General features: G+C 46.4%; 1 protein-coding gene across 2 annotated transcripts in view; it reads left to right on the plus strand.

Annotated features, from left to right (window-relative positions):
* Nucleotides 1-14458, plus strand: part of nbas (NBAS subunit of NRZ tethering complex) — a 384598-nt gene that overhangs the window by 195352 nt on the left and 174788 nt on the right. For both annotated transcript variants that reach the window (XM_052524617.1, XM_052524618.1), the window contains exons 32-33: nt 8197-8310; nt 11678-11791. In XM_052524617.1, coding sequence (XP_052380577.1) covers nt 8197-8310; nt 11678-11791 — 228 coding nt within the window. The remainder of the gene's footprint in view (nt 1-8196; nt 8311-11677; nt 11792-14458) is intronic.

Below are 14458 nucleotides of genomic sequence, written 5' to 3' on the forward strand. Positions count from 1 at the left end.
ACTACAAGGTACTGTTATAATACTACCAATATAAGGCACTGTTATAATACTACAAGGTACTGTTATAATACTACAAGGTACTGTTATAGTACTACAAGGTACTGTTATAGTACTACAAGGTACTGTTATAATACTACCAATATAAGGCACTGTTATAATACTACAAGGTACTGTTATAATACTACCACTACATGGTACTGTTGTAGTATTATAACAGTACCTTATAGTATTATACGGTATTGTTATAATACTACCACTATGAGATACTGTTATAGTACTACAATGCACTGTTATAATACTATAAAATAATGTTATAATACTACAAGGTACTGTTATGGTACTACAAGGTAATGTTATGGTACTACAAGGTACTGTTATGGTACTACAAGGTACTGTTATGGTAATACAAGGTACTGTTATGGTACTACAAGGTACTGTTATGGTACTACAAGGTACTGTTATGGTACTACAAGGTACTGTTATGGTAATACAAGGTACTGTTATGGTAATACAAGGTACTGTTATAGTACTACAAGGTACTGTTATAGTACTACAAGGTACTGTTATAGTACTACAAGGTACTGTTATAGTACTACAAGGTACTGTTATAGTACTACAAGGTACTGTTATAGTACTACAAGGTACTGTTATAGTACTACAGGGTACTGTTATAGTACTACAGGGTACTGTTATAGTACTACAGGGTACTGTTATAGTACTACAAGGTACTGTTATAGTACTACAAGGTACTGTTATAGTACTACAGGGTACTGTTATAGTACTACAGTGTACTGTTATAGTACTACAGGGTACTGTTATAGTACTACAGGGTACTGTTATAGTACTACAGGGTACTGTTATAGTACTACAATGTACTGTTATAGTACTACAAGGTACTGTTATAGTACCACAATGTACTGTTATAGTACCACAAGGTACTGTTATAGTACCACAAGGTGCTGTTATAGTACCACAAGGTGCTGTTATAGTACCACAAGGTGCTGTTATAGTACCACAAGGTGCTGTTATAGTACCACAAGGTGCTGTTATAGTACCACAAGGTGCTGTTATAGTACCACAAGGTACTGTTATAGTACCACAAGGTACTGTTATAGTACCACAAGGTACTGTTATAGTACCACAAGGTACTGTTATAGTACCACAAGGTACTGTTATGGTACCACAAGGTACTGTTATGGTACCACAAGGTACTGTTATGGTACCACAAGGTACTGTTATGGTACTACAAGGTACTGTTATAGTACTACAAGGTCATGTTATAATACTACCAATACAAGGCACTGTTGTAGTATTATAACATTACCTTATAGTATTATACGGTATTGTTATAATACTACCACTATGAGATACTGTTATAGTACTACAATGCACTGTTATAATACTATAAAATAATGTTATAATACTACAAGGTACGGTTATGGTAATACACGGTACTGTTATGGTAATACAAGGTACTGTTATGGTAATACAAGGTACTGTTATGGTAATACAAGGTACTGTTATGGTACTACAAGGTACTGTTATGGTACTACAAGGTACTGTTATGGTACTACAAGGTACTGTTATGGTACTACAAGGTACTGTTATGGTACTACAAGGTACTGTTATGGTACTACAAGGTACTGTTATGGTAATACAAGGTACTGTTATAGTACTACAATGTGCTGTTATAATACTACAAGGTACTGTTATAATACTACAATGTGCTGTTATAATACTACAAGGTACTGTTATAGTACTACAAGGTACTGTTATAGTACTACAAGGTACTGTTATGGTAATACACGGTACTGTTATGGTAATACAAGGTACTGTTATAGTACTACAAGGTACTGTTATAATACTACAATGTAATGTTATAATACTACAATGTACTGTTATAGTACTACAAGGTACTGTTATAGTACTACAAGGTACTGTTATAGTACTACAAGGTACTGTTATAGTACTACAAGGTACTGTTATAGTACTACAAGGTACTGTTATAGTACTACACGGTACTGTTATAGTACTACACGGTACTGTTATAGTACTACAAGGTACTGTTATAGTACTACAAGGTACTATTATAATACTACAAGGTACTGTTATAATACTACAAGGTACTGTTATAATACTACAAGGTACTGTTATAATACTACAATGTACTGTTAATACTACCACTCCAATGTACTGTTATAATACTACCACTCCAATGTACTGTTATAATACTACACGGTACTGTTATAGTACTACACGGTACTGTTATAATACTACAAGGTACTATTATAATACTACAAGGTACTATTATAATACTACAAGGTACTGTTATAATACTACAAGGTACTGTTATAATACTACAATGTACTATTATAATACTACAATGTACTGTTATGGTACTACAAGGTACTATTATAATACTACAAGGTACTGTTATAGTGCTACCGCTGCAAGGCACTAGATCACTTGTTTTGAACCTGCCCATATGTAGCTTGTTTTTGTTCGCAGGTTCAGAAATGGCAGAAAGATTGCAAATAATAATACTGCTGAGTGGTTTGAAAAGTCAATCGATCAATAACATAATACTTTTTTACCAAAATTGTTTATCTATAAGTTACAATCTGTAAGAAAGTATGAGAATAGAAAGGTTCAGAACGTTTGTGAAAACAGCACAGTGGGAAAAGTTATGACAGAAATCAACACTGGAAAGTTTTCAGAGATGGATGTGAGGGGTTGAAAGGAGCTGAATGGACTAAAAACAAACTAAAGATAACTTCTATAAACTGTGAAATGTCTTTATGTATAAAGTGGAGGTAGGAGCCTACTGTGGTGTTGTAGGGTGTGGTAGGAGCCTACTGTGGTGTTGTAGGGTGTTGTAGGGTGTTGTAGGAGCCTACTGTGGTGTTGTAGGGTGTTGTAGGGTGTGGTAGGAGCCTACTGCAAGTGGTGTTGTAGGGTGTGGTAGGAGCCTACAGTAAGTGGTGTGGTAGGGTGTGGTAGGAGCCTACTGTAAGTGGTGTTGTCCATTTAGTTTACTCCGATTAGGGGAGGGGTGTGGTAGGGTGTGGTAGGAGCCTACTGTAAGTGGTGTTTACTCCGATTAGGGGAGGGGTGTGGTAGGGTGTGGTAGGAGCCTACTGTAAGTGGTGTTTACTCCGATTAGGGGAGGGGGGTGGTAGGGTTGTTCAGGAGTCTTTTGGTTTACTTACGATCCCCTAACCAGTGGGGCACTGTAAGCCTTTTGACTAGATGTTCAGGACTTCTTATCGCTTGGTGGCAGAAGCTGTTTAGAAGCCTCTTGGACCTAGACTTGGCGCTCCGGTACCACTTGCCGTGTGGTAGCAGAGATTACAGTCTATGACTGGGGTGGCTGGGGTCTGACCATTTTGAGGGCCTTTCTCTGACACCGCCTGGTATAGAGGTCCTGGTATAGAGGTCCTGGTATAGAGGTCCTGGTATAGAGGTCCTGGTATAGAGGTCCTGGTATAGAGGTCCTGGTATAGAGGTCCTGGTATAGAGGTCCTGGTATAGAGGTCCAGGATGAGCACAGCTCAGAGAGAACATTGACTGTAAATTCCCCTTGGGAATTTTGATCGAATCAACTCAATATTAGCTACTTTTAATGTAACAAACACAAAATGAATTATGCAAGAGATTGAGATCGATCAAAATTCCCACAGTAAATAGAAAGTTGAGCTCGTGCTTCTCTGGGCCGATAGTTCTTCACGGCAGTCCAGGATGAGCACAGCTCAGAGGGAACATAAGGTACCCTGTGTCTTCGTGTTGTGTTGCCAGACGGGGTAACACAACTACCTGCCCTCCCCTTCTCCCTCATCCCTTCACCTGGTATCTAAATATATGGTTATTTATGGATCAACTGTCGAGCAAACATCTGTTTGATGGCCTAATTAGAGATGAGGTGTGTGTGTGTCAGTGTGTGTGTGTCAGTGTGTGTGTGTCAGTGTGCGTGTGTCAGTGTGTGTGTGTCAGTGTGCGTGTGTCAGTGTGCGTGTGTCAGTGTGCGTGTGTCAGTGTGCGTGTGTCAGTGTGCGTGTGTCAGTGTGCGTGTGTCAGTGTGCGTGTGTCAGTGTGCGTGTGTCAGTGTGTGTGTGTCAGTGTGTGTGTGTCAGTGTGCGTGTGTCAGTGTGCGTGTGTCAGTGTGCGTGTTTCAGTGTGCGTGTGTCAGTGTGCGTGTGTCAGTGTGCGTGTGTCAGTGTGCGTGTGTCAGCGTGTGTCAGCGTGTGTGTCAGTGTGCGTGTGTCAGTGTGCGTGTGTCAGTGTGCGTGTGCGTGCGTGTGTCAGTGTGCGTGTGTCAGTGTGCGTGTGTCAGTGTGTGTGTGTGTGTGCGTGCATGTGTCAGTGTGTGTGTGTGTGTCTGTGTGCGTGTGTGTCTGTGTGCGTGCATGTGTCAGTGTGTGTGTGTCTGTGTGCGTGCATGTGTCAGTGTGTGTGTGTGTGTGTGTGTGTGTCTGTGTGCGTGTGAGTGTGTGTGTGTGTCTGTGTGTGTGTGTCAGTGTGTGTGTGTGTGTGTGTGTGTGTGTGTGTGTGTGTGTGTGTGTGTGTGTGTGTGTGTGTGTGTGTGTGTGTGTGTGTGTGTGTGTGTGTGTGTGTGTGTGTGTGTGTGTGTGTGTGTGTGTGTGTGTGCCTTCAAAGTATTTAGACCCCTTGATTTTCTTCCACATTTTGTTACTTTACTTTTTATAAAATTGGAGAGTTGTATCAGACCGTTAGATTAGCAGGCCCATGTTAATCTCTCTAGGGTACGTGGAGAGTTGTATCAGACCGTTAGAGATTAGCAGGCCCATGTTAATCTCTCTAGGGTACGTGGAGAGTTGTATCAGACCGTTAGATTAGCAGGCCCATGTTAACCTCTCTAGGGTACGTGGAGAGTTGTATCAGACCGTTAGAGATTAGCAGGCCCATGTTAATCTCTCTAGGGTATGTGGAGAGTTGTATCAGACCGTTAGATTAGCAGGCCCATGTTAATCTCTAAAATTGGAGAGTTGTATCAGACCGTTAGAGATTAGCAGGCCCATGTTAATCTCTCTAGGGTACGTGGAGAGTTGTATCAGACCGTTAGATTAGCAGGCCCATGTTAACCTCTCTAGGGTACGTGGAGAGTTGTATCAGACCGTTAGAGATTAGCAGGCCCATGTTAACCTCTCTAGGGTACGTGGAGAGTTGTATCAGACCGTTAGAGATTAGCAGGCCCATGTTAATCTCTCTAGGGTACGTGGAGAGTTGTATCAGACCGTTAGAGATTAGCAGGCCCATGTTAATCTCTCTAGGGTACGTGGAGAGTTGTATCAGACCGTTAGAGATTAGCAGGCCCATGTTAATCTCTCTAGGGTACGTGGAGAGTTGTATCAGACCGTTAGATTAGCAGGCCCATGTTAATCTCTCTAGGGTACGTGGAGAGTTGTATCAGACCGTTAGATTAGCAGGCCCATGTTAATCTCTCTAGGGTACGTGGAGAGTTGTATCAGACCGTTAGAGATTAGCAGGCCCATGTTAACCTCTCTAGGGTACGTGGAGAGTTGTATCAGACCGTTAGAGATTAGCAGGCCCATGTTAACCTCTCTAGGGTACGTGGAGAGTTGTATCAGACCGTTAGAGATTAGCAGGCCCATGTTAACCTCTCTAGGGAACGTGGAGAGTTGTATCAGACCGTTAGAGATTAGCAGGCCCATGTTAACCTCTCTAGGGTACGTGAGACGCTAGCGTCTGGCGAACATCCAGTAATTCAATTTCAGAAATGCTCATTGTAAAAATTCTGAAAACAAAACATATTTTACATAGGTTTAAATATTAACTTCTTGTTAAACCAACCACAGTGTCATATTTATAAAATGCTTTTCAGCGAAAGCATACCTAGCCCAGAACATACCTAGCCCAGAACAACCTAGCCCAGAACATACCTAGCCCAGAACAACCTAGCCCAGAACATACCTAGCCCAGAACAACCTAGCCCAGAACATACCTAGCCCAGAACAACCTAGCCCAGAACATACCTAGCCCAGAACAACCTAGCCCAGGACATACCTAGCCCAGGACAACCTAGCCCAGAACATACCTAGCCCAGAACATACCTAGCCCAGGACATACTTAGCCCAGAACATACTTAGCCCAGAACATACTTAGCCCAGAACATACCTAGCCCAGAATATACCTAGCCCAGAACATACCTAGCCCAGAACATACCTAGCCCAGAACAACCTAGCCCAGAACATACCTAGCCCAGAACAACCTAACCCAGAACATACCTAGCCCAGAACAACCTAGCCCAGAACAACCTAGCCCAGAACATACCTAGCCCAGAACATACCTAGCCCAGAACATACCTAGCCCAGAACATACCTAGCCCAGAACATACCTAGCCCAGAACATACCTAGCCCAGGACATACCTAGCCCAGAACATACCTAGCCCAGAACATACCTAGCCCAGAACATACCTAGCCCAGAACATACCTAGCCCAGAACATAGCCCAGTTGACAAATTATTACGAACAGTAACCAGCCAAGCAGAAGCGTTACAAAACTCAGAAATAGAGATAAAATTAATCTCTTACCTTTGATGATCTTCATATGGTGGCAATCAGAAGACATTCATTTACTCAATATACCATTTCCTTCTGGTGTAGACCCTCCACTATATACCTTCCTCCTATACCCATTACCTTCTGGTGTAGACCCTCCACTATATACCTTCCTCCTACAGATACCCATTACCTTCTGGTGTAGACCCTCCACTATATACCTTCCTCCTATAACCATTACCTTCTGGTGTAGACCCTCCACTATATACCTTCCTCCTATAACCATTACCTTCTGGTGTAGACCCTCCACTATATACCCTCCTCCTATACCCATTACCTTCTGGTGTAGACCCTCCACTATATACCTTCCTCCTATAACCATTACCTTCTGGTGTAGACCCTCCACTATATACCCTCCTCCTACAGATACCCATTACCTTCTGGTGTAGACCCTCCACTATATACCTTCCTCCTATAACCATTACCTTCTGGTGTAGACCCTCCGCTATATACCTTCCTCCTACAGATACCCATTACCTTCTGGTGTAGACCCTGTCAACCTCAGCACTCCATCAGTGACATGAATTAAGTACATTTCATATTCTCAGAACCCAACAGTGGTTAGAATGGATACTTCAGAGTACCGTTCGGAAATGTTCTCATCGAATAGATGCTTCGGCGGTTGTAGATGTTCTAGACTCAACTTCAAGCTGCAGACGAGTCATGAAACGTTTTACCCTTGTTCTGTATCGATAGTCTGAGTTGATGTTCTTGTTCTGTATCTCTCCCCTCTCCCCCTCTCCCCTCTCTCTCCCCCTGCCCCTCTCCCCCTCTCCCCTCTCCCTCCCCCTGCCCCTCTCCCCTCTCCCCTCTCCCTCCCCCTGCCCCTCTCCCCTCTCCCCTCTCCCTCCCCCTGCCCCTCTCCCCCTCTCCCCTCTCCCTCCCCTGCCCCTCTCCCCCTCTCCCCTCTCCCTCCCCCTGCCCCTCTCCCCTCTCCCCTCTCCCTCCCCCCTGCCCCTCTCCCCTCTCCCCCCTCTCCCTCCCCCTGCCCCTCTCCCCTCTCCCCCCTCCCCTCCCCTGCCCCTCTCCCCTCCCTCCCCTGCCCCCCTCCCCTCCCCCTCCCCCTCCCCTCTCCCTCCCCCTCCCCTCCCCCCCTCTCCCTCCCCCCTCTCCCTCTCCCTCTCCCTCCCCCTCTCCCCTCTCTCTCCCCCTCTCCCTCTCTCTCCCCCTCTCCCTCTCTCTCCCCCTCTCCCCTCTCTCTCCCCCTCTCCCCTCTCCCTCCCCCTCTCCCCCTTCTCCCTCCCCCCTCTCCCCCTCCCCTCTCCCTCTCCTCTCCCTTCTCTCCCCCTCTCCCCCCTCTCCCCCCTCCCCTCCCCTCCCCTCTCTCCCCTGCCCCTCTCCCCCCCCTCCCCTGCTCCTCTCCCCCTCTCCCTCTCTCCCCCTCTCCCCTCTCCCCCTGCCCCTCTCCCCCTCTCCCCTCTCTCTCCCCTCTCCCTCCCCCTCTCCCCTCTCCTCCCTCCCTCCCCCCCCTCTCTCCCTCTCTCTCCCTCTCCCTCTCTCCCCTCCCCCTCCCCCTCTCTCTCCCCCCCTCCCCCTCTCTCTCTCCCCCCTCTCCCCCTGCCCCTCTCCCCTCTCTCTCCCCCCTCTCTCTCTCTACAGTGCGTCTGCGTGTGGAGCGGTTGTCTATAATTGAGCAGTGTATTTCCCAGTGTTCTAAGGCCTACACACAATCAGCCCTGCTTCTGGACCTGGCCTCACTGCTCAGAGTCGCAGGTAACACACACACACCTAGAGTTTAACCGGGGGAAGAGTTTAACCGTGACACCCGGGGGAAGAGTTTAACCGTGACACCCGGGGGAAGAGTTTAACCGTGACACCCGGGGGAAGAGTTTAACCGTGACACCCAGGGGAAGAGTTTAACCGTGACACCCAGGGGAAGAGTTTAACCGTGACACCCGGGGGAAGAGTTTAACCGTGACACACACCTAGAGTTTAACTGTGACACCCGGGGGAAGAGTTTAACCGTGACACCCGGGGGAAGAGTTTAACCGTGACACCCGGGGGAAGAGTTTAACCGTGACACCCGGGGGAAGAGTTTAACCGTGACACCCGGGGGAAGAGTTTAACCGTGACACCCGGGGGAAGAGTTTAACCGTGACACCCAGGGGAAGAGTTTAACCGTGACACCCGGGGGAAGAGTTTAACCGTGACACCCGGGGGAAGAGTTTAACCGTGACACCCGGGGGAAGAGTTTAACCGTGACACCCGGGGGAAGAGTTTAACCGTGACACCCGGGGGAAGAGTTTAACCGTGACACCCTGATAACACAACAGGAGCACTCCATGGGGAACAGTTTCACAGAATAAACATGAAGACTTCTGATTTGGCAACTCTTTAGTGGCTGTAAGGGTCCAACCAGTGTTTCTATGTCTCCAGGTGGAGGTGTAAGGGTCTAACCAGTGTTTATCTGTCTCCAGGTGGTGATGAGTAGAGGTGTAAGGGTCTAACCAGTGTTTATCTGTCTCCAGGTGGTGATGAGTGGAGGTGTAAGGGTCTAACCAGTGTTTCTATGTCTCCAGGTGGTGATGAGTAGAGGTATAAGGGTCTAACCAGTCTTTCTCTGCTTCCAGGTGGTGATGAGTGGAGGTGTAAGGGTCTAACCAGTGTTTCTCTGCTTCCAGGTGGTGATGAGTGGAGGTGTAAGGGTCTAACCAGTGTTTCTCTGCTTCCAGGTGGTGATGAGTGGAGGTGTAAGGGTCTAACCAGTGTCTCTATGTCTCCAGGTGGTGATGAGTGGAGGTGTAAGGGTCTAACCAGTGTTTCTCTGCTTCCAGGTGGTGATGAGTAGAGGTGTAAGGGTCTAACCAGTGTTTCTCTGTCTCCAGGTGGTGATGAGTGGAGGTGTAAGGGTCTAACCAGTGTTTCTCTGCTTCCAGGTGGTGATGAGTAGAGGTGTAAGGGTCAAACCAGTGTTTCTATGTCTCCAGGTGGTGATGAGTGGAGGTGTAAGGGTCTAACCAGTATTTCTCTGTCTCCAGGTGGAGGTATAAGGGTCTAACCAGTATTTCTCTGCTTCCAGGTGGTGATGAGTGGAGGTGTAAGGGTCTAACCAGTGTTTCTCTGTCTCCAGGTGGTGATGAGTGGAGGTGTAAGGGTCTAACCAGTATTTCTCTGTCTCCAGGTGGAGGTATAAGGGTCTAACCAGTGTTTCTATGTATCCAGGTGGTGATGAGTGGAGGTGTAAGGGTCTAACCAGTGTTTCTATGTCTCCAGGTGGAGGTGTAAGGGTCTAACCAGTGTTTCTATGTCTCCAGGTGGAGGTGTAAGGGTCTAACCAGTGTTTCTATGTCTCCAGGTGGTGATGAGTGGAGGTGTAAGGGTCTAACCAGTATTTCTCTGTCTCCAGGTGGAGGTGTAAGGGTCTAACCAGTGTTTCTATGTCTCCAGGTGGAGGTGATGGTCTAGTGTTTCTATGAGGTGGTGATGAGTGGAGGTGTAAGGGTCTAACCAGTATTTCTCTGTCTCCAGGTGGAGGTGTAAGGGTCTAACCAGTGTTTCTATGTCTCCAGGTGGAGGTGTAAGGGTCTAACCAGTGTTTCTATGTCTCCAGGTGGAGGTGTAAGGGTCTAACCAGTGTTTCTATGTCTCCAGGTGGTGATGAGTGGAGGTGTAAGGGTCTAACCAGTGTTTCTCTGTCTCCAGGTGGAGGTGTAAGGGTCTAACCAGTGTTTCTATGTCTCCAGGTGGAGGTGTAAGGGTCTAACCAGTGTTTCTATGTCTCCAGGTGGTGATGAGTGGAGGTGTAAGGGTCTAACCAGTGTTTCTCTGTCTCCAGGTGGAGGTGTAAGGGTCTAACCAGTGTTTCTATGTCTCCAGGTGGTGATGAGTGGAGGTGTAAGGGTCTAACCAGTGTTTCTCTGCTTCCAGGTGGTGATGAGTGGAGGTGTAAGGGTCTAACCAGTGTTTCTCTGCTTCCAGGTGGTGATGAGTGGAGGTGTAAGGGTCTAACCAGTGTTTCTCTGTCTCCAGGTGGAGGTGTAAGGGTCTAACCAGTGTTTCTCTGCTTCCAGGTGGTGATGAGTGGAGGTGTAAGGGTCTAACCAGTGTTTCTCTGCTTCCAGGTGGTGATGAGTGGAGGTGTAAGGGTCTAACCAGTGTTTCTATGTCTCCAGGTGGAGGTGTAAGGGTCTAACCAGTGTTTCTCTGCTTCCAGGTGGTGATGAGTGGAGGTGTAAGGGTCTAACCAGTGTTTATCTGCTTCCAGGTGGTGATGAGTGGAGGTATAAGGGTCTAACCAGTGTTTCTCTGCTTCCAGGTGGTGATGAGTGGAGGTGTAAGGGTCTAACCAGTGTTTCTCTGCTTCCAGGTGGTGATGAGTGGAGGTGTAAGGGTCTAACCAGTGTTTCTGTCTCCAGGTGGTGATGAGTGGAGGTGTAAGGGTCTAACCAGTGTTTCTCTGTCTCCAGGTGGAGGTGTAAGGGTCTAACCAGTGTTTCTCTGCTTCCAGGTGGTGATGAGTAGAGGTATAAGGGTCTAACCAGTGTTTCTCTGCTTCCAGGTGGTGATGAGTGGAGGTGTAAGGGTCTAACCAGTGTTTCTCTGCTTCCAGGTGGTGATGAGTGGAGGTATAAGGGTCTAACCAGTGTTTCTCTGCTTCCAGGTGGAGGTATAAGGGTCTAACCAGTGTTTCTCTGCTTCCAGGTGGTGATGAGTAGAGGTATAAGGGTCTAACCAGTGTTTCTCTGCTTCCAGGTGGTGATGAGTGGAGGTGTAAGGGTCTAACCAGTGTTTCTCTGCTTCCAGGTGGTGATGAGTGGAGGTGTAAGGGTCTAACCAGTGTTTATCTGCTTCCAGGTGGTGATGAGTGGAGGTGTGAGGGTCTAACCAGTGTTTCTCTGCTTCCAGGTGGTGATGAGTGGAGGTGTAATGGTCTAACCAGTGTTTCTCTGCTTCCAGGTGGTGATGAGTGGAGGTGTAAGGGTCTAACCAGTGTTTCTATGTCTCCAGGTGGAGGTGTAAGGGTCTAACCAGTGTTTCTCTGTCTCCAGGTGGTGATGAGTGGAGGTGTAAGGGTCTAACCAGTGTTTCTATGTCTCCAGGTGGAGGTGTAAGGGTCTAACCAGTGTTTCTCTGCTTCCAGGTGGTGATGAGTGGAGGTATAAGGGTCAGGTGTTCTCTCTACTAGCTCAACAGGCTCTTCAGGCGCTGGACTACAAGACCTCCTACATACACTGTCAGGACCTCATGGCCTCAGGTGGGTTACATAACTGTAGTGGCGTTGTAGTAACGTTGTAGTAACTTTGTATTGCTGTAGTGTTGTAACATTGTAGTAACGTTGTAGTGGCGTTGTAGTAACGCTGTAGTAATGCTGTAGTAACGTTGTAGTAACTTTTGTATTGCTGTAGTGTTGTAACATTGTAGTAACGTTGTGTTGCAATGCTGTAGTAACAGTGTTGTAGTTACGTTGTACTCGTGGTATAGTAATGTAATGTTGTGGTAAATTTTGCAGAAAGCCCTGCCTCCAGCTGTTTGCTTAGAAACTCCAGGGACAGTAAGGAGGCCTGTATCTTGTGACCGTAGCGTAGGTGTAGGTATGTAAGGCAGGACCAAATCAGAGAGATAGGTAGCAGCCCATGTAATGCTTTGTAGGTTAGCAGTAAAACCACCTCAACAGGAAGCCAGGTTTGATGGGCCAGCGCTGGCGTAATATGCTATTTTTTGGGGGGTTCTACTCAACATTCTATCAGCTGTTTTTAAAACTAACTGAAGTTTATTCAGTGCTTTATCCGAGTAGCCGGAGAGTAGAGCATTGCAGTCGTCTAACCTCGAAAGCATTAGCTCCTCCGCATACTTTTTAGACAAAAGGTTTAGGGGGGAGGGGGGAGGAAGAGAGATATGAGTCTAACTCAGAGGTCCTTCAGTTTTTTGTTGTTGAGAGGACTGTACAACCATCGAGATTAATTGTCCACCAGCGTCATGTCTGAAAGACAGGCTTCCAGGGGAGGACATTTTGCATAGTAGTGGACGTTTGGGGAGGACATTTTGGAGCTGCACCATGCATAGTAGTGGACGTTTGGGTAGGACATTTTGGAGCTGCACCATGCATAGTAGTGGACGTTTGGGTAGGACATTTTGGAGCTGCACCATGCATAGTAGTGGACGTTTGGGTAGGACATTTTGGATCTGCACCATGCATAGTAGTGGACGTTTGGGTAGGACATTTTGGAGCTGCACCATGCATAGTAGTGGACGTTTGGGTAGGACATTTTGGATCTGCACCATGCATAGTAGTGGACGTTTGGGTAGGACATTTTGGATCTGCACCATGCATAGTAGTGGACGTTTGGGTAGGACATTTTGGATCTGCACCATGCATAGTAGTGGACGTTTGGGGAGGACATTTTGGATCTGCACCATGCATAGTAGTGGACGTTTGGGGAGGACATTTTGGAGCTGCACCATGCATAGTAGTGGACGTTTGGGTAGGACATTTTGGATCTGCACCATGCATAGTAGTGGACGTTTGGGGAGGACATTTTGGATCTGCACCATGCATAGTAGTGGACGTTTGGGTAGGACATTTTGGAGCTGCACCATGCATAGTAGTGGACGTTTGGGTAGGACATTTTGGATCTGCACCATGCATAGTAGTGGACGTTTGGGGAGGACATTTTGGAGCTGCACCATGCATAGTAGTGGACGTTTGGGTAGGACATTTTGGATCTGCACCATGCATAGTAGTGGACGTTTGGGGAGGACATTTTGGATCTGCACCATGCATAGTAGTGGACGTTTGGGGAGGACATTTTGGATCTGCACCATGCATAGTAGTGGACGTTTGGGGAGGACATTTTGGATCTGCACCATGCATAGTAGTGGACGTTTGGGGAGGACATTTTGGAGCTGCACCATGCATAGTAGTGGACGTTTGGGGAGGACATTTTGGATCTGCACCATGCATAGTAGTGGACGTTTGGGGAGGACATTTTGGATCTGCACCATGCATAGTAGTGGACGTTTGGGTAGGACATTTTGGATCTGCACCATGCATAGCAGTGGACGTTTGGGGAGGACATTTTGGATCTGCACCATGCATAGTAGTGGACGTTTGGGTAGGACATTTTGGATCTGCACCATGCATAGTAGTGGACGTTTGGGGAGGACATTTTGGATCTGCACCATGCATAGTAGTGGATGTTTGGGGAGGACATTTTGGATCTGCACCATGCATAGTAGTGGACGTTTATGTTTCCCGAATGACATCACCGTGAGGTAACATGCAGAGCCTTCGGAAAGTATTCGGACCCCTTGACTTTCTCCACATTTTGTTACGTTACAGCTTTTTTCTATAATTGATTAACTAAATAATTAACTTACACTAAAATGGTTAAAAAAATGTTTGGCATCAATCTACACGCAATACCCCATAATGACATTACAATACCCCATAATGACATTACAATACCCCATAATGACATTACAATACCCCATAATGACATTACAATACCCCATAATGACATTACAATACCCCATAATGACATTACAATACCCCATAATGACATCACAATACCCCATAATGACATCACAATACCCCATAATGACATCACAATACCCCATAATGACATCACAATACCCCATAATGACATCACAATACCCCATAATGACATTACAATACCCCATAATGACATCACAATACCCCATAATGACATAGCAATACCCCATAATGACATAGCAATACCCCATAATGACATTACAATACCCCATAATGACATTACAATACCCCATAATGACATTACAATACCCCATAATGACATTACAATACCCCATAATGACATTACAATACCCCATAATGACATTACAATACCCCATAATGACATTACAATACCCCATAATGACATTACAATACCCCATAATGACATTG

Source organism: Oncorhynchus keta, chromosome 8 (assembly GCF_023373465.1).
Source record: "Oncorhynchus keta strain PuntledgeMale-10-30-2019 chromosome 8, Oket_V2, whole genome shotgun sequence".
In the NCBI taxonomy this organism is placed as follows: domain Eukaryota; kingdom Metazoa; phylum Chordata; class Actinopteri; order Salmoniformes; family Salmonidae; genus Oncorhynchus; species Oncorhynchus keta.